The 23526-nt window shown below is 65.3% G+C and overlaps 2 protein-coding genes across 6 annotated transcripts in view; both read right to left on the reverse strand.

Annotated features, from left to right (window-relative positions):
* MTSS2 (MTSS I-BAR domain containing 2) overlaps positions 1-2601 on the reverse strand; it is a 29718-nt gene extending 27117 nt beyond the window's left edge. For all 3 annotated transcript variants that reach the window (XM_045582693.1, XM_036441069.2, XM_036441063.2), the window contains exon 1: positions 2444-2601. In XM_045582693.1, coding sequence (XP_045438649.1) covers positions 2444-2512 — 69 coding nt within the window. In that variant the 5' untranslated portion in view covers positions 2513-2601. The remainder of the gene's footprint in view (positions 1-2443) is intronic.
* A 1281-nt stretch (positions 2602-3882) lies between these two features.
* The window catches only part of VAC14 (VAC14 component of PIKFYVE complex), a 91116-nt gene continuing 71472 nt past the window's right edge, over positions 3883-23526 (reverse strand). For 2 of the 3 annotated variants that reach the window (XM_036441058.2, XM_036441056.2), the window contains exons 15-19: positions 13471-13645; positions 12025-12143; positions 10997-11076; positions 8466-8616; positions 3883-4455 (exon numbers count right to left, since the gene is read on the reverse strand). In XM_036441058.2, coding sequence (XP_036296951.1) covers positions 4293-4455; positions 8466-8616; positions 10997-11076; positions 12025-12143; positions 13471-13645 — 688 coding nt within the window. In that variant the 3' untranslated portion in view covers positions 3883-4292. The remainder of the gene's footprint in view (positions 4456-8465; positions 8617-10996; positions 11077-12024; positions 12144-13470; positions 13646-23526) is intronic. The other variant, XR_006741855.1, reaches the window with a different exon arrangement.

A 23526-nucleotide genomic window follows, 5' to 3' on the forward strand; every position in this document is an offset into this window, starting at 1 on the left:
TGGGGGGCACTCGCCACTCCTGAGAGGGCGGGCAAAGAGTGATGGCCCCGTCCTCGGGAGGGGCCAGTGCTGGGAGGAGGCCCCATTCACCCACCTGGCTGAAGGTGGGGACGGAAGCAGGCAGAGCCCAGGTACTGAGCCCAGTCCTGGCCTTTCAGGCAAGTCCCTGCCCCTCTGTGGGCTCCAGTGGGCTTCCTGGCACCAAGTGGGCATCTGAGCTGAGTCCAAGGAGGCAGAGCAAGCAGGGAGAGCTCCTGAGAGGCCCCCTCCCCACTCTTTTTAAAAAAATATATATTTTATTGATTTTTTACAGAGAGGAAGAGAGAGGGCTAGAGAGTTAGAAGCATCGATGAGAGAGAATCATCGATCAGCTGCCTCTTGCACATCCCCTACTGGGGATGTGCCCGCAACTAAGGTACATGCCCTTGACCGGAATCGAACCCGGGACCTTTCAGTCTGCAGGCTGACGCTCTATCCACTGAGCCAAACCGGTTTCGGCTCCCCTCTCCACTCTTGAGTGGGTGCCCCCCTCCACACACTTCCGGCTCCAGGCACAGCTCGGGGAGCCCCTCCCTCCAGCCCTCAAGCCAGGGGGTGGGCCTTCCAAGGGCCAGGCTGGGCCGTGGTGAGGCCTCACGGGGCAAAGTCATGCTCTTGCCGCAGCTACCCTCCGGGGAGGACAGAAGCGGTCCCCTCGAGCCAGGCCAAGGGCCTCTGGGTGGCCCAGTCCCTGCTCTGTCCCCGCCAGAACATACGCATGTGTCATAGGCGGGGGAATATGTGCGCTTGGCATCACCCCAGGTGAATCCTCTCCCTCTCTGCCTCCAGTCAGAAAATCCTGCCTGCACCTCTTGCTGTAACCTGGGCCTCTTGTTCTAAGATATTTGCTTCTTCCTTATCCCCAAGTTTCTTGCAGGCACCCTGGAGAGGGAGAGGGGATCCTGCCTCTCTGAGCACCAGCTGCTGCTCTCTGCGTGTTTTGGAGGCTGCCAGCAGGAGGAGGGTGCCGGCCCTGGGAGTGGCAGCGGGGGGCGGGGAGGGAGGGTGGTCTGGGCTGCCCGGTCCCAGGGGAGGAGATCCTGGTGCCAGGGCTGTGATGCCCACAGGGCAGGAGGAGCTGCTGAAGGCAGAGAGAGGCCGGTGGCACTCTTCCGGGCCAGCAGGGCTGAGGGAGATTTGTAAGGGGTGACGGTCTCAGGGGAAGCACCCCCTATGGGAGTGTGGGGGGCACTACATGCTGCCTACCCGCAGGCCCAGGCCAGGGGGCTTCGGGCCTCCTGTGGGGAGCAGGTCCCTGGCAGCTGCCCATGGGGCCGTGCCCTGGCAGCACAGGGGCCGCTGGCACGCCTGGAACCCCCCACACCCTGAGGGCCGGCCTGAGCACCTCCTAGGCCTGTGATGTCACCTGGGGTGGTGCTGTGGCCTCGCAGGTGTGAGAGGCTGGGCGGCTGGGGGCTCTCTCTCGGAGTTCCCGTGGGAACCCAGTCCTCCTTTCTCCTTCCCCACCCCCCAAGGGAGAGGGGCAGGAACCGGTCCTGGCCCCATCCTGCCTGTCTGCCAGAGCCAGCCCTGCCACCTGGCCTCCTGGATCCACAAAGACGGGGTGAGGTCAGGGACAGTGTCTAACTGTCTCCTAAATGACCTTGAGTCACCCCCTGGCCTCGGTTTCCCCGCCCGGGGAGCCCGTGGTGGGCCAGGGGTGGGCGGCCTGCTCCGGCCTGGCCGTGGGGCAGTCGTGCCGAGGGGCTGGAGCTGAGGCCCGGGGTGCAAGCAGGGTGGGGAAGGCCCTCCCTCGGGGCTGCTCTGCCAATCCCAACCTTCTCCCTCCTCCTCCTCCCAAGGTAAGGACAGAGGCCTTGGCACGCAGGGGACACTCAGCCTGGGGACCCCGGAGTTCTACAGCTGTTTTGGGAGGCCCGTTGGGGGATGGTTGCAGACGCAGGGTCGGCCCAGAGGCGAGGCCGGTGGGGAAGGAGTTAACGGTTCTCCGCTTCATTATTTCCCCCTGCTTTGGGGGTGACAGCATGGACGGGGCTTCAAGGCCAGCCTTGGAGGCAGGGGGGGCATGGTGGTGGTAGGGGGCGGAGGCCGGAGAGACACCCCCGGACCTGGTAACGGTCCACAGAGGCACCCCGGGAGCCAGACCTCATTCATGGTGTGCAGGTCTGGGGCGCAGGGAGCCCCGGTGTGCGCAGGCTCCGCCGGCGAACCCCTGGGGGCGCTGCGCTTCGGGTGACCCAGAGCAGGGACCCTGGGGACCGCACGGGCACCCCGACACACGGGCACCCGCACCCCCAGACAGGCGGCCGGGAAGCCCGGGGAAGCCGGGCGCGCAGCGGGCGCAGGCCGGCCAAGGACACACACACAGAGCCCCGGGGGGACCCCGCACCCCGCCCGCGCCCCCGGGGGGGACCCCGCGCCCGGGCCCGCGCCCCCCCGGTACCTTCATGTCGTTGACGATGGCCTGGAAGAGCCCGCCCAGGGCGCCGCACTCCTTCTCCGCCGTCTCCATGCTCGGGCCGGGCGGGGGGCGGGCGGGGAGCCGGGCGGCGGCGGGCGGGGCGCTCCGGGCCGGGCCTGCGCTGGGTCTCAGCGGCCGGCGGCGCGGCGCTCGGGGGCGGCGGGCGGCCGCGGGGCGGCGCGGGCCATGGCGGGCGGGCGGCCGGGGGCGCGGCGGCGGGCGGCTGGCGGCGCGGGCACTGAGGCGGCGGCCCCGGAGCCGCGGCGGCGCGGGCGTCACGTGGGCGCGGAGGGGGGCGGGGGGCGGGGGCGGAGGGTCGCGGCGGGGGGGGCTGTGGGAACCGCCGGGCGGGCGCGGGCCCGTCCGCCGCCAGGCTCCGCGGCTTTGAAATCCGAGCCCGGCGCGGCCAGACTGGTCGGGCGAGCGGGCGGCGGCGGCGGCGCGGGCCGGGGGCGGCGCTGGGGCGGGGCCTGCCGGCTCCCCGCCCCCATAGGGGCTCCCGCCGCCCTTCCGCCCGCCCGGAGTCTTCGGCCTGGGGGGCCCCGGGCTCTCCGCAGACCCGCGGAGGGCCGGGGTCCCCTGGGAGCATCCCGGGGACGGCCGCGCCGCCGCCGCACCAGGTGTCCCCAGGGCCGCCTGCCCGGGGCGCTCCATCCCGGGCGCGGAGGCGTTCGGACCCCCCTCCTGAAGTTCTTGGGCTCCCTTTCCAAGAGGCACGGGTGCCAGCCTGATGGAGTGCCTGGGGTTTGGGAGGCGTGGTGACCTGGTTCTCGGCAACCTTTCTTGGGGTGGTGGGGACCATGTGGGGCCAGTAGGGCATAAGTGGGCCGCGTCCTGCCCCCGGAGACTCCAGCAGTGACACCCACCCTCCTAGAGACGCTGCTCTGGGAAAAGCGCCATTGCTCCCACCTGAGAGCCACCAAGAGCCCGCAGGCCAATCAGAGGCTCCCCAAGTGTGAGGTCAGGGGCCTACAGGTGCGGCTCGGCCAGGCTCATTTAGCCAAACCAAGGGGAAGCACCTGGGCACGTCCTCCCACCTCCCCACCTCCACGAGCTGCAGTTCTGCAGTGCGCATGCCCTTCCATTCAGGAACTCCCGGAGGGGCGCCCGGTCGTCTGTCCAGCGGGGACGTGTCCCCCTGTCCCTGGGGCAGTCGGGATGGGAGTCAGAGTAGGTGCCTGGGAGGGGTTTCCGGTTCCCAGCCCTTGGTGCTCTCCAGGAAGTAGGGGCAGTTCCTAGGGGTGAGCTGGGAGCCCCAGGGCCCACACCTGTCAAGGGAGCGTGCAGTAACCAGACTCCCCACGAAGCTGGCCCTCCCTGAGCCACCAGCAGACCTGGCTCCAGAATAGGTGCAAGGTCCTGGGGCAGCTGCCGCATCCGGCAGGGGCGGGCGCCCGTGGGAAGGAGCAGGCAGGCGCAGGTGAGGGTTTCCTGTCGTTTCTTTATTGGGGCGGGAATGCATCGTTCACACGGAGCTCTGTGCTGGCCCCCGTGTGCACACAGCCACGCATACACGCATTGCATGAGGCCAGGGCTCTCTCTGGTGGGCTGGGAGGTCAAGCTCTTTGCCGGAGGGCGTCAGAAAGACTCATCCCGGAGGACAGGTGGCGTCTGAGGCTGCGGCCCCACCCTGTGGGAAGCCAGCTCGAGCCGAATGCTGGACAGAGCTGGCGGCCAGGGGGCCGGGTGGTGCGAGCGGGGGTAGACAGAACGGCCTCCACCCCTGCTCCATTCCCTGGGCTGTGGCAGGGCCAGCCTGCTCGGAGGCAGGCCCTCAGGCTGCGGGAAGGGGCCCGAAGACCCCAGTGGGCCCTTCTCCAGGCCGGGCCTGTCAGAGGACCACCCTGCGGTCCAGGTGGTCCCCGCGCCCACTCCGCTGGTGCCGCACTTCCAGGTGTTTCTTCTGGACCTTCTCGAAGTGCTGCAGCAGCTCCGCGTAGTCGATGCTGGCGGAGTCCGTCTTCTGCGACTTGGGGGCGGCCTTCAGACTGTCTCTGGGGAGAGGGAGCAAAGGGCTCGGGTCAACGTCCCGGCACACGTGCTGCCGGAGGGGCGCAGCTCCAGACGCAGGAGGGCCGGGCCCCAGGCGGTGGACTCGATGGCGGGAGTTTGCTGCTCCGGGCCCAGCACCCCTTCCCCAACAGCCCCAAAGAGCTGAGGAGCCCTGTGAGCGTCCCCTCCCCAGCAGTGGGAGAGACGGGTCAACACTGCGGCTTGGACAGGGCCCCCAGCCTGTGGGCTGGCAACAGCGCCCAGAGCAGGCATCGCATTGGGAAGCATTTCCTGTTTACGAGTGGCTCCCTTTGGGGTGAAAGCCAGGGCCTGCAGCCAGCCAGGAAGCCAGCTGGGGCCTGGAACAGGGTCAGCGGTGGGGGAGGCGGCGGCCTGGCCCACTCTCTCGGGCAGGGCGAGGGCCGGGGCCAGCAGGGAGGGCTGAAGGGTCTCTACCGGGCCCTCAATCGGCAGGACACGCGTTGAGTGTTGGGGCCCAGAAGCCTGCAGGCAGCCGCTGCCCCTGGGGAAGGAAAGCCATGGCTCCTACCACTCTTGCTGCCATCACCCTCCCCAGCTGCTCGGTGCAGCAGCACGCGTGTGCACTGCACACTTCCTAGTACGGCGTGCCTGGTCCTCCCTACGCTGTGCAAGCTAGTAGCCCTGCTGCCCCTTCAACTCAGTGTTCCGCTTGCCCTTGAGGACTAGCTCCCCTCAGGCCCGGCCCGTTCGCCATCCCTGCAGACTCTGCTCTCCTTCCCGGAGCCGCACGGGCCTGGGGGCAGATCTGTGCGCTGGCCTTTACCTTCCTTAAGCTCTTGAGGCCTGGGGGCCCTGGGAACTCTAAGGAAGGGGTCTCGGAAGGCTCTGGGCTGTTGGTGACAATCCTTGGTCCTGTGAGTTCATGAAGAGACCCCAATGGGGGTGACCGGGCAGCAGCAGGAGCTAGACAGATAGGACCCAATGGCAACACAACCACTTCCTAGCCATTGGATGTTGGGTGACTCAGTTTCCTTATCTGTAAAGGGGGATTTCTCCAGCCCCCGCCTCGGTGCCTGATGGGCAGCCATGGGCAGCCACCATGGCTCTGCCCTCGGAGGTGACCAGCCAGGGCCCGGCAGCTGGAGGCACATGAGCTGCTCAGTTCATTCTGGGGGAAACACGATGGTGCTCCACCCAAATGGACCCCTCGGCAGTGAGCTTGGCTCCCGGCAAGGTACGGGCGCCCAATGCTCTGAGCCTGAACGGCACCGCGGACCCTCCCCGGGGCTGCTGCGCCAGGGCTGGCAGCGTGAACCCTCCCATGGTCGGCCGTCTGGAGCCTGGAGGTGGCCCTGCACGCCCTCAGCCTGCTCTCCGATGCTTTCTTGTGAAGATGCATTACCTGCAGACACCTGGGCCTCAGGCCTTGCCTCCTGAGCTGCTTGCTGAACATCATTCAACAAAGATCAGAGAGGGGCTGCTCTAGGGGCCGGATGGCAGGCAGGGACCGCCTGGCACAGTCACTCTGTGGCACAGATGCCACTGTCCCGAGAGAGAAACCTGGTTCCTGAGGAGGCCGAGACGCCCTGGAGCTCGGACCTCTCACCTCAGGGGGTGGCCGGAAGCTACCCCAACCCAGGCCTATACACCTGAGGCCGGTGACCCTGAAGCGTGCCATTTGACGCTGGGGTTCCATGGGTCTGTATGCTGCTCCCTCCACACGCCTGGTGAGCCACGGCATCAGGCCCCAGGCGTGAGAGGAGGGGTTTCCATGGAGATGCCAGCAGTGAGTGGCAAACCCAGGGTGATATGCAAAGATGTGGCCAGGGTAGGGGTGGGGGTCGGGAGGAGTGAGCTGTCCCCAGTGACTCGGCCTCCCTGCAGGGGAGACCCTTCCTGGCCCGAGGTCATGGGCGCAGGGAGGGGTATGTCCCCTGGGGGCCGGCTCTTCTCCCTGTCAGAGGGCACCGCACCGAGGGGCCTCACACGGGTCCTTCGTGTTTGCAACCCTCAGGCAGCGATGCCTGGAGGACACGCCAGCAGCACGGAGCTGGGCTCCCCTCCCCCGCTCCCCGCACCTGTCACCGGGCTACCGTGGTGAGCGTCACAGCGTTCCTCCAGCCCCACCGGGGAGATGTCTTTGGGGAGTGGCCGGGAAGCCTGAGGGGGTCCCAGTCTCCCTTAGCCCTGTGGGCGCCTTGAGCGCACAGAACGAGGGAGGGCGGGGGGCCCAGAAACTCCCTCAGCTGTTCCCCGCTTGCAGGCCTGTCAGGCACCTGACGCTGTCCTCCAGCTGCCTGTCCCTCCCAGGCTGTCCTCTGTGCCCACCCTGCAATCTGACCCCTCCCCTCCCAGCTGTTCCCGAGGCCCCTGCTCACCTCCTGCTCCCTGCCTGTCCGCCTGGTCCTTGCTGAGAACGGCTGGGAACACAGAGCCCCGAGGACTGGGCACAGCCTCAAGCACCCAGGTAGCCCCAGCGCTCATTTCCCCGTGAAGAGACCCAGAGCAAGTGTGGTCTTGCCTGAGGTCAGAGCTGGGCCAGGTCCCTGTCTAGGCCTGGGGCTGTCCCCTGACCGCCCATGGGAGACTCTGAAGGACGCTCGTTTCCCTAGTGGCCCTGTGCAGGCTCGCTCTCCCCTGGCTTGGGGCGCGTGCATGGGGTCCCTCTATTCTGAGATCAGGGGAGCAGTGGGTAGCGCTTGGAGAAGGGTATGGCCCTCCACAGCACAGGGTCCCCAGCAAGGCAGGCTGGTTCCCGAGAGGGGGGCACCAGAGTTCACAGGCAGCAGCCTATCTGCCTCCTCCTCCCCTCCCACCGCACCCCTTCCTCAGCGCTTGCCAGGGCAACCCTCACACCCCCAGGGCTTGGAAAGGCCACTGAAGAGGAGGCCAGCGAAGCAGCGTGGCTTCAGGGCCTCTCTCCCCGACTGCAAATCCAACACCTCAGCTGCCCCCTGCTCCCCTGGGGATTCCCCATGGCACCAAGAGCAGCAGGACAGTGCCAGCATTGCCGCCCTGGAGTGCTGCTGCTGGCGAGAGGGTCAGGAGCTGGGCCTCGGTCCAGAGACCACTCTTGCTGAGGGCTCAAGCCCCTGCAGCTGGCCCAGGGCAGACCAGCAGTCAGGTGCCCACACCAGCCTGCGGTGAGGCCAGGCCAGGGGGAGGGGTGGTGGGCTGAGCCCTAAAGGGGCCGAGTGCTGGGCAATGCATCCAATGGCAGAGGCGCCAGTGCATCCAATGGCACAGGCGCCAGTGCATCCAATGGCACAGGCGCCAGTGCATCCAATGGCAGAGGCGCCAGTGCATCCAATGGCACAGGCGCCAGTGCATCCAATGGCGAAGGCGCGAGGCCCTTCCAGGAGCGAGACGCCAGGCCTGCAGAGCGGCCTGAACAGCCTGGGAGGGAATTCTAGACACACAGGGCATCTGATGCAAGCTGGGCGCGCTCCATTCAGCGTAAATCTTCTCAGTGGCTCTGCCTGTTTCCATGGCGACCTGACAAGTGAAATTTTCCATCTCGGATGCCAAATGCCTGTGGATGAGGCGAAGCCTCCAAGGGTTACCAAATATAGACAAGGACCAACAGGCTCCAGGGGCCAGGCCAGCAGTGTGTTCGGGTGGGAGCCTCGACCCCCCAGGGGCCGCAGCCTCCTGCCACAGCTGCCCATGCTGGGCCTCTCGGCAAAGGTGCCGATACCTGTTCTTCCCGTGGGCAGCACCGCGCGGTGCAGCCACAGGTGCACGCCACCTCTGACTCTCACGTTAATCCCGCTTCTTAGAGAAGGTCTCCCTACCACCTACTCCCACAATCCCCCAGCCTGGTGTTCTGATATGGAAATGAGAGGCCCTCGGGCAAGTGGCTGTGGATGGACAGGGTCTGAGGTGACAGAGAGTGTGATGCCCAGGCAAGGAGACACTCGGCAGCCCCCTTAGGCACAGCGTCCTCACCAAGCCCCTCGGGCCCTGCCCTTGCTGGGTGGCAATGCCTCCCCCCATGGAGGCAGCGGGCGCAGGCCCTGCCCGCACTCACTCGGTCTGCAGCAGCTCGGGGTTGGGCACGCACTGGAGCCGGTGGGAGAGCAGCTGGAAGGCGCTGCTCTGGGGCAGCAGCATGAGCAGGCCGTAGAGGGCCTTGATCAGGTATGGGTTGTTCTTCACGTCCAGCAGTTGCAGGCGCAGATCTGCAGGAGGGCAGAGGTCAGAGGTTAAGAGCCTCGTCAGGACAGGGCCAGCCAGGGGGCCGTGGCAGAGAACTGGGCTCAGCAGCCAGGTACCACTCCGGTCCCCATCCAGTAGCGCTAGCTGTCCCTTTGACCTCATCACCCTCTCTTCCTACTCAACAGCCACCTCAGCCTGGCGACGCCCAACCTGCCCTGGGCTGTCCCTGCCCCATGCTCACTGCCTCACTGGTAAGGAGGGGCGTGGGCCTTCTGTCAGCAGGTCCCCGTCCGTGCCACACGAGCTGTGAATAGGTGGGCCGGAGAGGCTGGGTTAGGACCGCTGAGGGGAGGGCACGATGGGAAGCGCGTTCGTGTGGGGCTGGAACACAGCCCACGTGTGTCTGGCAGGGGCTTTAGAATCCACCTCAGACCCCAGTCCTGCCACCACCCCGTTGGGTGGGAGGAGACACACCCCTGGCCCTGCCCAGCTCGTGTCCCTGTCTAGGCCTGGGGCTGTCCCTTGACCGCCCATGGGAGACTCTGAAGGACGCTCGTTTCCCTAGCGGCCCTGTGCAGGCTTGCTCTCCCCTGGCTTGGGGCGCGCAGCGGGGTCCCTCTATTCTGAGATCAGGAGAGCAGTGGGTAGCGCTCGGAGAAGGTTATGGCCCTCCACAGCACAGGGTCCCCAGCAAGGCAGGCTGGTTCCCGAGAGGGGGGCACCAGAGTTCACAGGCAGCAGCCTGTCTGCCTCCTCCTCCCCTCCCACCGCACCCCTTCCTCAGCGCTTGCCAGGGCAACCCTCACACGCCCAGGGCTTGGAAAGGCCACTGAAGAGGAGGCCAGCGAAGCAGCATGGCTTCAGGGCCTCTCTCCCCGACTGCAAACCCAACACCTCAGCTGCCCCCTGCTCCCCTGGGGATTCCCCGTGGCACCAAGAGCAGCAGGACAGTGCCAGCACTGCCGCCCTGGAGTGCTGCTGCTGGCGAGAGGGTCAGGAGCTGGGCCTCGGTCCCAATGACACAGGCCCAGCCTCCTCTCCTCCGAGCCCCTCTGGGAGAGGCACTGCCTCTCCCCTCTCGTGTCTCTAGGCCCAGCTGGGTGAACGCTGTGGAGGGTGACATTCCCGGAGAGGCCACGCCACAGTGCAGCTGTGCAGCATCTGGGCTGACGCTGAGCAGGGAGCAGCCAGGCCCCGGGCTGGGAAAGCTGGGAAGCAGGGCCTCCGCGGCCCTCCCCTCCCGAGGTGCAGGGCCACCAGGGGAGACCTGGGCGGTCAGCCCTGTGCCTTGCAACTCCACAGAAGCGTGGGCCTATCCGGGTCCAAACCCCTGGGGCCTGGGGAGCTGGGTCTAGGCGTCCCGGTTAGAATGGGTGCTCGGAGGCACCAGGGTGCATCTGCTGAGGTCGCCCTGGGCCTGGAGAGAAGATGCTGCCGCTTTTTAGGGTCGGGATGGACCTGAGCTAAGGGAGCATGTGCCTGGCCGCCTGGGAGGCCCTCAGGAAAGTGAGATCAGCTCAGGGGACCACGGGGAGCAGGGTCTCCCCTCGCTCAGGCATCAGGCAGCATGTGCCTGGCTGTTGGGACAAGCTGCCTTCTGTTTGGATGGACGTAAAGGGTGGTGTCTTCGGCCCCTGCGTCTGCCTTTGGCTCCAGGGTGAAGGCTGATGGCTTGCCCAGCAGTTGGCAAACTCATTAGTCAACAGAGCCGCAGTGTGCCCACCCCTGGCCTAGTCTGACAGGTCACAGGCGCTGCCCGAGAGCAGAAGGCCTGGGCGGCTGGCTTCTCACTGCGCTGAAAGCACATGAGTTTCATGCAGTCACCGTGTCTGAGGCGCCAGGAGCTGTGTGCGCCACAGCCAGCTGCCGCTTTTGCACATTCAGCCTGGGTGTTACGATCAGGCACTCCCACCCATCGGCTCCCAGCAAATGCCAACTCTGCTTTGCAGAGAGAGGAGTGTGTGGCGCTTGGGCACACGGGAGCGCCTGCAGGTGGGCCAAGGGTCCCCGCAGCTTCTGAGAGCCAGGGCAGAGAGGGGGTGCTTGGGGGAGGGGCCGGCACGGCGCTGGGACAGCTGCCCACCTGTCCCGACAGCACTGCTCCCGTTCTCCCGGCAGCGATGAAGCTCACCTTCAGTGGGTTTTGCTGTCAGCGCTGGTGTGTCCACAAGACCCCCCTCAGGCACACAGGCAGGGCCTGATGCCACATGCCCCAGCCCTGCTATATCTGGTCTCCTCGAACCTGATCTCCTCCCCAGTCTCACGTTCCTGACATTCCAGAGTATCCCTGGGGTGACTGCCCTCCTCCCTCCCTCCCCCTCTGTCTTCTGAGTGTGGCTTCACCCCCGTCTCACTCCAGGCCGGCCAGAGGCCAGAGGCCAGAGGCCAGAGGCAGGGCCTTACATGTGAAGATGGGGCACTCGATCAGCTGTACCAGCTTGTCCACCTCCGTGAGGAAGTCCACCGTGACCTCCAGGTCCCCGCTGAGTGGGCAGTCAAGGAAATCTTCCCCCTGGGCCAGGGCAGCCTGTCTCAGGGAGGGGCCTGGAGGGGAGGGGCGGCAGCTGGACAGCTGAGACCCGAGGGCCTGACCCAGTGGCTCAGAGCGACCCTCCTCCCTCGGTCCGGCTCCCGAGGCACTGAGCCTGCTTCTGCCTAAGCTGGATTCCGCATCCGAAGGGCATTGGTCTATTGCTCTGCCTTTGTGTCCCTCTAAATGAGGTACCCCAGCTCCGCGCCGGCAGCTCCCTCCCCTGCGATCTGGGCTCTGAAAGGCTCTCACTTATCGTGGCCCTGCAGCCCGCGGGGAGGGCTGGGCAGGAAGGGCCTGCTCCCGCCTGAGTGGATGCCGCCAGCCCAGCCAAGGTCAGGGCTATGGCAGGTGTGGCCTGTGGTCCCTTGGTCACCAATGACCGAGAGAAGCAAATTGAGGGTGTGGAAGGGGAGCAGCACCTGCGGGAGCCAGGCAAGGCCATGGCTGACCCTTAAAGCATACCCCTGGGGGGTTTCCCTCCTCTGAGGCCTCCCGGCCAGCCCGCTCTGCCCGCTGGGTCACCGCCGAGCCCTGGCTCTGGCTTTGTGGCCCCTGAAGGTACCTAAACAGCAGCAACACCACTAATTCTCACCAGGCTCGCGTGCCCTCTCCTCCCCCTCCCCCCCAGGCCTTGTCTCCCTCCCGCCCCAGCAGAGGCGCCCCCGCCCGTTCCCTGACACCCGCACCGGATTGCCCGCTCAGCCCTGATCCCCAGTCTATGCGGTTTCTCCAGGGCCAGCTCTCCCTGACGAGGGCCCAGGTGACCGTTTGCTGCCCTCAGCAAACACATCCCTCACGGCACCCACTGGGTCCTGATGTCACAGGCTGGGGCAGGAGGGTGGCGGCGGGCCCACCCCTCCAGCGGCTGGACCGGGAGAACGGTGACAGCGAAGGATACAACTTCTGGATGAGGTCGTAGGCGTGCCGGTAGTTCTGGGTGAGGAAGCAGAGGGACACGGTGGTGACGGGGTTGTGGCACCAGGAGCGGTACAGGCAGCAGAACAGGTCCTGGCTCTCCTGGGGGAGGCGTGCGCAGTGAGAGGGGGCTCCCCCTCCCCACCTGCTCCTCCCACCCGGGATCCCTGTGTGGACCTGAGCGGGAAGGGCCCTTGTGGGGAGCCGGGAGCCAGCTGTTTGGCAGCCCCGCTGGGAACGAGCTGTCACAAAGGAAACGCTGACGGTTCCTCCCGGACCCTGTCATTACTCTGCGCCCCGCGGAGCCACGTGGTGGTGACGGTCTGGTGGGGGGAGCCTGTCTCCGGTGCTGGTATCTCTGCTCTCGGCGAGTCACAGGGACTGCCCCCTCCAGGACCCTGGGTCCGAGCGCGTGGGGCTGGGAGGGCTGTGCGGGAGGTGGTTCCTTGCAGCTCCCAGCCCTCATCCTCAAACAGCACACCTCCCCCCTCTCTGTGGCCCACCTTGCACTCGGGAACCAGCCCAGGAGCTGAACCCACATTGGGGGGAGCCCCGGCCCTGAGGAAAATTCTTAAGGCCTCTGCGAACGTCTGAGAGGAACCACAGGAAGGAGGCAGGGGTGTGGCCTGGATCGTGCCAAGCCTCTTGGCCCCAGATGCCCTCAGACCAGGCCTGGCTGTCCTGGAGGCACCCTGAGAGGGGTGGATGCAGGGGCTGAGCTGGGAAGGAGGGCGTGGGGGTGGTGGCCACAGCCCAGAGAGGGGAACGAGCCCCCTGGAGGCCCTCTGCAACTCAGCCCCCATCCCCGGGGGAGCATGACGTTGGCCACGGCCCCCAGCGCAGGGCGGGAGGATGGAGAGTGCCTGCCTGCTGTCTCATCAGCCCTGGGGAGTCCTCACCCAAAGCCTGGCACAGGCAGCCCTGACTCCCCGGCTTCCGACAGGGCGCCTTTCGAGACACACGGTCTAGCTGTTGGGGAACAGGGCCAGGGCCCAGGAGGAGGGCAACGAGAGCAGTGACCCCTGACCCCGGCAGGGTGACCGCCTCAGGCCTGGCCCTGACAGGGAGGTGGCATCAGAGGGCATCCACCCATTGGGTCCCCCACATGGGCCCAGAACTGTGTGCCAGGGGGCAGTGCCAGGGTGGGAGTGGGGTGTCGATGGAGAAGAGGCACTGCCTCTGATGGGTCAGGGAGGGCGCGCGGACCCGAGTGAGCACACGGTCTCCTTGAGAGGCCTGCACACGCTGCTCAGGAACCAGCTGTGATTCACTCCCACGGTACCGCTTCCGGTAACAACCCAGGGGCGTCCGGATTTCACCCCGGCCCAGGGAGACCTCCGATGTCACCCCGTTTCCTCCCAGAGGCCTCCGGGGCGGAGGGTGGGCTGGCAGAACAGATTTCCTCGGCCGGAGCCCGCAGGCGCAGTACCAGTGTCCTCAGGTCCTTGAGCTGGTTCCTCAGCTGGAAGAGCTCGGTGGAGGTGAGCAGGATGGTGTTGAGGGTGTGGACCATGGTCGAGGCGAACTTGAGGTCCTCTTCTCGAAGCAGGATGTCCGCCATCGAGTGGAAGATGTTCTCCGCGTTCAGCAGGAGGCACAGCTGCCTGGAGAGCGGGCGAAGCAAAGGTTACGGCAACCCCTGGGCCCCACTCTGGACCCCTCCCCGGTCACCTGCTCCTCCTGGGGCTGGTGTGGGGGCCGTGGGGGGACACTGGGCACCGTTCGCAGTGGGCCTGCTCCTCGCCTCCCAAAACCACTCACGCTGGTCCAGCGGCTCTGGAACCCCAGACTCTCCGTCCCTGACTCTGCCCCAGGAAGACGATTCTCCGAGAGCGGAAGGCCCTGGCTCTCACCCCCACACACGGCGCTCTCTGCCGCCAGCTCTACAGCTTCTACCCGTGCCCGTCACCGTGTCCCGTCCCCGCCGCTCCCCCAGAGCCCGAGTCGGGAACTTGCTTGTGTGGTTCTCACCGCAACCCGCCTGGAGGGGCTGCAGGCAGCCGGGCTCAGGCGGCACCTGTGGGATGAGTGAACCTGCGGACACTCCGAGTCTCGTCTTTGCGGGCACAGGGCGGCGAGGTGACTTGACCGAGGTCATGGGGTCAGTTAGGGCTCCTTCTTTCCACTGTCTCTTCTCTAGGGAGAATCTTGGGGGATAAGGCTTGGCCGTGGTGGAAAAGAGTCCCGTTTTACAAACAGAGAACCCAGGGAGTAAAGAAAAAGTGTTTCCAGGGGCCCTGGGCCAGGCGGTTGTGAGGATGGGCTTGGAGGAAGCCTGTCGACCCCCTGAGTTTGTCCCTCTGCCCATGGGGGCCTGGCTGGAGGGGGTGGCGGCCCCCGGGAGTCCAGGTCTCCTGAGGAGGGAGGGCCACACCGAGTGGATGGTGAGGAGGGTGGGTGCCCCTCTCTGACTCCTATTCCCTGCTCCAGGGAAGCCCGCAGACCATGCCTGGGGCTGGTGGGGACGGGTCTGAGGCCTGAAACACGTCCATCCCAGGTCACTGACCTCGCAGTAAATGCAGCACCGGGCCTGGCCTCCTGCTTTCCTCCACCAGTAAATACCGATCATGCCGGGAAGATCCCCCCCACCCCCTCCAAATCCCAAGCCACGAAGTACAAACAGTGGGTGGGCAGGCTCCACCCGGCCTAGGCCCAGCGGAACCAGCAGACTCGGGCGAGAAACCACCAGAGACACGGAAACAGCGCTGCTGAGGGGATGGATGGAGCTCTACCATCACCTGGGGCCCCCCACCTGCCTGGGATGTCGGGTGTGGGGGGCGCAGAGGTCCCAGAACTTGGTGCTCCTGCCCAGCTGTGTGACCCAGTGTCTATGTGACAATGTCTTTACGTCCCACCTGGCGACACTGCCCGCCTGTGCAATGGGGGCTGCTCAGAGCGATGGCTGGTGTGGGGTGCAGAGCCCATGGCGAACGGGGCCCCTGGTTGGGTTACACGAGTGGGGGTAACAGCCAGCTCACAGGAGAAAGCCTGGCTCTGAGGCAGAGAACAGCCTCCTGTCCCCTCTGGTCCGCCCAGCCCTACAGGAGCCCCGTCTCCAGGGCCATGGGAGAGAAATGTTCCAGAAGGGCAGGCCGGGGAGGAAGGGCAGCGCTCTGACAAATGCTCACAAATGCCCGTCGCCTGCAGCTGCTGCCGTCTCCATGACAGAGGCCGGCAGCTGAGCCCGCTGCCAGGCAGCGCCTCCAGGGAGCGCAGGCCGGTGGGGTCGGCGGGGAGGGGGTGGAGGGACAGGCAGGGGGGGTGGCCGTGGGGAGAAGAGGGCACCCAGGCTCCTGGTCTCCCTAAGACCTGGGGAACGCAGGTGGAGCTACAGAAAGCCCGGGATGGCAGAGTTTTCTGCCAACACTCTCCTCTGGCCACGGTGACCCCGTGCTCCGCTGGTTCTGCCACCTCTCCGGTGGCCGACCCCCAGTGCCGTGCAGCTCCCCGGCTCGTTCTCCAGTCTGTCTCTGGCGGTGGCATCTGGTCCACGGTTATTTTCAAAGAGGTATAGCTCAGGGGCTGCCGCATGTGCCTCTGAACCCCCACTGAGCTCGGGAGGGGGCGGCCCCTTGCCTGGGGGACAGCCCTGCATGGCATTTCCACAGCGTAACTCTTGGCCCCCCAACTGTCCCCATCTCAGGAAATGGCGTCACTGCCCACCCAGCTGGCTGCAGCCCAAACCAGGGAGTCATCCTTGATCCCCTGGGCCCGTGTCAACCATCCAGCCCTGGTGCCTGGTCCACTCCAGGGCCGGCTCCTGATTGGCCTCCCTGCAGAATTCTCGCTGCAGAATTCACCCTCCATGCACCAGTGGGGGTCCTTAAAAAGTGTCCATCAGAGCATGGCACTCCCAGTGGCTTCCTGCTGGACCCAGATAAAACCCAGCCCCTCACCCTGGCTCCAGGATCCAGGAACCACCCACACTCTCTGGTCAGTTCCCCTCCAACCTCAGTCCTTACACGTGCTCCCTCCCTCACGATGCCCTACTAGGGGTGTCGAACTCAATCAGAGAAGGGGCCAAAATCTAAAATCCAGCCTAAATCGCGGGCCAAATGGTTTACTGAACAGTCATAAACTGTCATTGTGATGGAAACACAGCGGAGTGCAGTGATGACAGCGAGGTGCGGGCCACATTGCAAGGCCTGGTGGGACGGATTTGGCCCGCGGGCCTTGTGTTTGACACATGTGCCCTAGCCTCTGCACTTTTCTCCTGTCCTGCCCTCTGCCCTCTGCCCTGGGCTGAGAACGCTGCTCAGGGACTGGCTCCTTCCAGCCATCCAGGCCTCAGCTTCAAGGGGGTCCCATTTCTTTCCAAGCAATTGTCGTCACCCAGCTCATTGGGGGTGGACTTGTTCACTGGGCCCCTGGCTGGGTCTCCCACCAGAATTTGTCTGGGACCCCCAGGCACTCAATAATCACTGTGCTTTTCTTTTTCTTTTTGTGAATCCTCACCCGAGGATACTTTTCCATTGATTTTTAGAGAGAGTGGAAGAGAGAGAAAGACAGAGAGAAACATCGATGTGAAAGAAACAGATGGATTGGTTGCCTCCTGCTCACGCCAACCAGGCTGGGGAGGAGCCTGCAACCAAGGTACATGCCCTTGACCAGAATCGAACCTGGGACCCTTTGGTCCACGGGCTGGCGCTCTATCTACTGAACCAAACCAGTGAGGGCTCAATACTCAGAGCTGAGTGTGACTGTGCGGAGGGGCCACGCTGACGCTGGTGAAAGGCTTATGCTGACGGACAGGGCTGCCTGCAGGCACCTGTGCTGAGCCCAGCCGGCCCTCTGCACATCAGTGTGCGTCCTGGTCTGCAGCACGCAGCTGCCGGGAGGTCCCACCTTCACCCCTGCCGCCACCCCTCCTCCACAGAGGCCCCGGCTCCAGCCACACCGCCGACCAGGGAGCAGGAAGGGCGGATTCCACCCGGAAGAACCGACTTCCAGGGCGTGAGTGAGCCCCTGCTCACCGCTCTGCCTCCTTGGTGCCTGTTATGAGCGGGCACCGGGGGCCGCCCGCCCGCCCGCCCGCCCGCCCGGTGGGGCTGGCAGATGGCTGCCCCGCAGGGCTGCTGCGTCATCACTTCTCCGCCGAGCCCAGCCTGGCCGAGCTGCCTGCCTGGCTCTCGGGCACAGCTCCGTAGCGGAGCACAGCTTGTGAGCATTAAACATTTGCCTGGACTTTTAATGCCCACATGGAAGTGCTACTCGTGAGGCAATGGTTGAGGACAGCGGTCGCCAGCCTTTCGGACCTCTTGGACCACCGGTTGGTTTAGAAAATGCTTGGGGACCAGACACAGGTGGGAGGGAACCTGGACGGGATCTCACACCCGCCTTAGCGCTGGACTGGGAGCCCTGACACTCAGATGGGGTCCCCGGGTAGGGTCCTGCCTTCCTCTCCTCGGGCCTCCTGCTACCCTCCTGGGCAGCCACCGGCTACTTCCAGGTCTGCGTTCTCTGTGGTCCCTCTGTCATATGCCAGGGGCTCTCCGGGGAGCCACCTGTCTTCAGCCTGCTCTGGAGCCCCAGGACACAAGGGAGGGAGCCTCGTTTTCCCCGGTGGGCTGCTGCGTCCGGCGGGGCGGCCTCAGAGGGGAAGGCTCTCTGCAGCCTGCCTGCTGGGAGTGCCGCACCCGCCACAGCCCCTTCACCATGAACACTGGCCGAGCACCCGCTGTGCCGCAGACGCTGGCCCCGAGAGGCCATCAGCCTCAGTGCTGGCCACGGCGGAAGGTGCTCACTGAGCCCCCCTGCCACCACCCACAGCCGCGGCTTTAGGTGACACCTGGGCCAGACTGGGGGAAAGGAGGAGGGTGACACCCGAGGCCAGGTGGCCTAGACTGGGCGGGAGGCGGCCTGCCATGAGGCTGGTCCCCGCCAGGCCAATGGGAGCCCTGGCTGAGTGGACAGGAGGAGGTGCTGCTCTCTGGGGTGCAAGGTGGGGAGCTGCTTCTGCCGCCAGATGCCTCCCCTGCCCCGGTCAGCCCCCGCTGTGGGCCAGGCGGGGGCCCGAGGGGCAGGGGAGCACTGGAGGCTGTCTAGGTAGCGGGTGGCGGAAGAGGCAGTGTGAGTAAGGACAGGACAGACACAGGCAGGGGGTTGGGGGGTTGAGAGGTTGAGGGGGTGGTACAAGGTGGGGACAGCTGGGGCCCCGGCAGGACCAGACCCACTGCAAGAGCAGGGCCCCACAGTGCGGGGTGAGCCTGGAGCCTGAGCTCGGTGCCCTCCGTGGAGGAAGCACTCTGGCTCCCCGCCGGCTGGGCTCTGGGGAGCCCGGACCCTGCCATGTGCTTCGGAGACGATGCAAGACTTCCTTCTGTGACCCCGCCTCCCCCTGCCCCTCGGAAACTGGACCAGCAAGGTCACCACGGCCAGAAACAGCCCCTCACCCTCACGTCGGCAGGCCCTCCCCAGGTCCCTGGCCCCTTTCGGGATGCTCAGCTGGCCTCTCTCAGCTCCCTCACCAAGTAAGGGCATGCGGACGCCGAGCCAGAGCCGGGGGCGGGCTGGGGGGGCGAGCTGCCGCCCTCTCTCCCACCCCATCCTGCCATGGGCCTGGCCTTTTTAAGAGACAAAAGGCGGCCCCTGACCCCTGGCAGGGATCCTGGCCAGGGACGGGGGAAGGGCACCGATGACTACAGAGGAGGGGAAACAGAGGCTGGGCCACCATTTCCTCCCAGGCCCGTCCCCAGCAGCTCTCTGACCACATGGATGGGCGGCCACGGCCCAGGGCACAGGACAGCTGGCCCGGGGTTGGGGGGGGGGAGACTGGACTCCAGCCCATGGGGTGGACAGAGATGTCAATGTTGAGAGATGGGTGGAAGGGCTGGGGGCACCCGCCTCCCACCCCTGATCTTTCCCAGTTGCTATTAATACCATCCTGCTTCAACCCTTGCCTTCCTCTCAGTGCTCACTGCCCCATGACAAGCAGAGAATTCAGAATTGGCCTCAGATGCCAAGCTCCAGGGTGGGCGGGGGTGCCCAGCTCTTCAATGCCCCCAGCTCTGTGTGACCAAGGCCTTCCCGGGCCCGTCCAGACTCCCAGGAATGGCGCTGGGCCAGTGCCACCGAGGGGCGGGCGTGTGGATGACTTCACTCGGTGGCCCCTGCGGGGCCGGGCCCAACAGAAGGCCTCCCTGACACCAGACTGCCTGCCAGTTCCGACACTCACAGAAGGCCCTGCCCCCACCCGGTCCTCTCCTCCATCAGGACCACCGCCCCTCCCGTCTCCCCCCAGGCAGAGGCCGGCCCCCCAGCCCCGGGCCTGGGCGCTCCGGTCCGTGGAGCTGGCGGGACTGGGGGAAGGTGAGGTGGGAGGTCTGCTCTCCTGCTGGCCGCTGCCAGCTCCGGGGGTGACTGGGCAGGCAGCCCTGGTTCACGTTCCTCCTGAGGCTGCACCGGACGCTGCCTTGGAGGAGAGCTTGGGGTGGGGTGGACTCTGTGGCCCTGTACACGCTGGCCTCAGGCTGTGCCAACCAGCCGGGAGGCAGTGCGCTTTAGGCCCTCTGGTCCAGGCACCATGGAGGACAGGGCCAAGGCATGGCCATCGCCCCCCGAGTGTTGTTGATCGAGGCCCTCCCTTCTCCCTCGAGCCTGGCCTCCTTCCTGCACCCACCCCAGCTGCCTGCTGCTGGGTCCCGACCAGGCCGGTCCCGTGCACAGAGCGACCGGCCCTCACTTCCTCTCTCCTTTGGCCTCTAGCTGGTGTCCCTGTCCTCTCAGTGGTCAAGGCCAAGGGGACGCGGCTTTCCTGGGAGTCTCACAGCTGTAACTCTGAAGTGCGGCCTAATGTCAAGCATAGAAAACGCAGGGACCCAGAGCCATTCCCACGGGAAAAGGACCCTCCTGGCCTCGGCCTGCCTGGCAGCTGGGCTTCCGGAGGAATGCACAGAGCAAGCAGCGCTCAGTGTAATGTGAGGGTGGGGGAGGGCGTGGTCTCCCCTCCGAGGTTCGGTTCCGGAGCTCCGGGTGTCACACTCCCTCCCCTCCCCTCCCTCGCTCCTCTTCCCCTCCAGCTCTGCTTCCTAAGTATGAAAACTGTAAATCTGTTTTATTTATTTCAATCAATCCTTGGCAGTGCGCCCTCCAGGGCAGAGGCAGCCATGGTAATCCTGCCAACTCATGCCTTAAAAATTCATCGTGTTTAATGCAGTCGATGTGTCTGATGCACTTAAAAGTTTTGGGGTAGGGAGGTGGGAGTGGGAGGAGGAGGCATGGGGACTTGTTTTTCTGGGTCTTGCTGGCGACAGGCGATGGAGGGCGGGGCACCGCGGATGGCGAGGAGGCGGAGGAAGAGGCAGAGGAAGAGGAAGAGGAAGGAAGGGGTCTTTGGCTACCTTGCTCTCTATCGCTCTGTGAAGACGTCAGCCACAGACACCCGGGCTGGGCTGGCCCGGAGACCTCTGAGGAAGGCCAGGAAAACCAAAGGGCCTCCTGGAGGCAGCGGCGGAGGCCTAGGCCAGGCTGGCCCTTCTCTCCGGGTTTGCTCGAGGGACCAAGGTGAGAGTGGGCAGAGCCAGGAGAGGTGACCGCTGCCTCCACCCCCGGGGGGGTCAGGTGGGCCTTCCTGCTGCAGGAGGGGCCCTGCCTGCTCCCAGGACGGGAGCCAGCTCCTGGGCACAGCCCGGCTGACCCAGTTGGGCTCACTTTCCACGTGCTACAACCAGCCTGGCCGAGGCTTACCCCTGTCCCTTCCCAGGCTCTTCTCTCTACCCTCCTGAGCTCCAGCTCCTGACACCCCAGGCAGGGAGTCTCCTGTCCTGGCCCAGGCTCCCCATGGCAGGAGGTATGGGAAACCCCATCGGGTTTGAGGGATAGAAAGTTAATCGCCAGAGAGGCAAGGTGGCCGGATGACGTTAGTGGTGGGATTCAGGGGTCTAGGGAGTGGGTGGCTTCACACATGGGGGTTTCTGCCAGGTGTCTGGTTCTGGTCGAAGCCCTTGCAAAATCTGCAAGGAGGGGCCTCAGCAGGGGTCTGATTTACAGACGTGTGTGTCCCATGGGAGGCTGCACCTTCCAGCCCTCACAGAGGCACCCCGAGTATGGCTGCATGGAGCTCAGACGGCAGGTGGCTGTGGGACACCAGGAGACCAGCAGGGAAGACCCGGGACCCGGCTGAGGAAAAGGCAGTGCTGGGAGGACCAGGTGGGGGTGAGGACGGCGGGGGAGGCGGTGTGAGCGGGGTCTCTTTCAAATCCTTGGTAGGAACGCCCACAGCTTCTGAGTGTGTCATCTGTTGAACGCGTAGAGCAAAGACTGAAGGATGGGCCACCACAGGAAATCCTATTGTCTTCACGACAATCAGCTCTAAGAAAGGCCAACACGTGCCCAGCCCTGAGAGCGGCCGGCTCCAGCCCGCTCCGGTCACAGGGATTTCCTTCCAGCTGGGCCACGGCCTCTTGCCCAACAATGGCGCATAGAACAGACACTCGTGAGCGCTTCTCCATGAGGCCCTTTGCATCCCTCAAATCTGTTTACCACGGGCCGGGTCCCCCTTTAACGGAGAATGAGAGTGAAGCAGATCAAGGCCTGGCCAGGGTCCCAGCGGGCCCGTCCGGGCACCAAGCTCTCGGCTGCTGCTTCTCCGTGCCCCCGGCTCGCAGGTGCCAGGCCCTCAGCACGGGGGCTTGGCTGTGCTTTTTCTGGAAGGCAGAGAAATTGGGGGCACCTTGGTTAGACGTCACTGGGCCTGCTGATGGACTGGAACCGGAGTTCTTCCAGAACCTTCTTATGGCTCCAAGGCAGCTTATCTGCAAACCAGCTCCTTCTCCCTCATCCTCTCCCTCTGTGGGAGGCAGGTCCTGACCACACCCGGCCGCCACTGAGCTGGGCTGTGCCCACACTCAGCTCCACCCAGCTGGGGTGCTGTTCTCTTGCCAAGGGGTCGGGTGGGAGGCGGAACCTGGGAACTGCGTCGACAGCTCTGCAGCCAGAACCCAAACTCAGACCCAGGGGCTGGGAACAGGGACAGGGATGGGGGTGACTAGCAGCAGGTTCCCAGAAACCTCTGCTAGGAGACGCCTCTCTGAAATTTGGATGCTGGGGCAGGGGTAGGTGGAGGGGGTGAGTTCAATTCTACGGCTGATGCTCTGAATCCAGGCCAGCCCGGCCAGGGACACAGTACCTCTGAGCCCGATGTCTGCTGTCCTCTGGGTTGGCTGTTACAGAGAGAAGCACGAATGGAACCTTTGTCCCTTTTGAACCCTCTGTGCTCCCGCCTTCCGAGCAGGATTGCCCCTAAGGCTGGATCGTCTCCCCACTGGTGGCCCTGCCCGGGAGGAGGCCGCAAACACACAAACAACGGGGCAAACTGTTTCCTGGCCCCACACCTGCCTGCCCTGCCAACTCCGCCGGCTTCCGAGGCTCACGGAGGCCCTCAGAGGGTGTGTGCTCATGGCGCCGAAGCCACGGCCTGGTCCGAGGCCACACAGCGGGGTCACAGGCCCCGACTTGCTCTGTCCAAAGGGAGGGAAAAGAGATAAAGTCTCCGGCCAGACCGGTGCCTGCCCGGGTCCCCTTATCGCCGCTCTCACCTTATCACCGGCAGGAGCCGGGCCTGGGTTTGTCTCCCAGGCCCTGGGGGAGGAGGCCCGGCCTGCGGCGCAGGCCTCTCCTGCCGTTCTGGCTACACGGTTGGCGTCCACAGAAGAGAACAGTCTCTGGTGAGGGAGCTAGATGGTGCTTTTCTGGCCTCCACATCTGTAGTGCGGGGGGGTGGGGGTGGGGGTGGGGGTGGGGGTGGGGGGATTTATGAAACCCTCCGGACGAGACTTTCTGTAGCTCTTTACAAGTGCCCACTTGAAGGGCACGGAGATAAGCATCAGAGAACAACGTTAGAGAAACAATGTGCCGCTGCCGCTGGTAACGGAGCGCAAGCGCCAGGGCGGCCTCCGGCTGGGGCTCTGGGAAAGCGGTGGAAAGCTCAGGGAGAAAGGGCTGGGCGGTGGAGGGGCCACGGCGGGAGAGGGGCACAGCCAGCACGGAGGGGACTCCTTCCGTCCTCCCAGGCTGCACCGGAGGGGTTTCTCTCGTTTGTATCCCCCCCCCACCCCTTCGCCCCCTGCCAGGAGGCTGGAAAAGTCCTCTTGCGATCAGTCGTTTTCAGGGAATGTTAAGATGCGTGAAATGGGCTTTCAACCGAATCTTCCTTTCCAGCCCAGGCAATCTTCACCGGATTAAATGCACCAGATGAGGAAGGGCCTGCGGAAGTCCCTCTGGGGAAAGGGTCCAGGAGGGGTCTGAGGAGCCCTCCCCCGCCACCGCCCTCAGCAGAGCTGGGCCAGGAGAGGGGCCTGCTGGGGACCAGCCCCCCGCCCCGTCCCCCGGCAGCACGCGGTCACTGCCCACCCCGCGGAGACCAGGCCACCACCCGGAGGCGGGCGGCCTTGACAAGGGACAGCGACCCTGGGCCAGTCTGCTCTGGTGGGAACGTGTCAGGGTTCCGAGGGAGGGGCGCTCTGTGGGAAGACGCGAAGGGAGTGAA

This window comes from Pipistrellus kuhlii, unplaced genomic scaffold (genome assembly GCF_014108245.1).
Source record: "Pipistrellus kuhlii isolate mPipKuh1 unplaced genomic scaffold, mPipKuh1.p scaffold_m20_p_17, whole genome shotgun sequence".
Taxonomy (NCBI): domain Eukaryota; kingdom Metazoa; phylum Chordata; class Mammalia; order Chiroptera; family Vespertilionidae; genus Pipistrellus; species Pipistrellus kuhlii.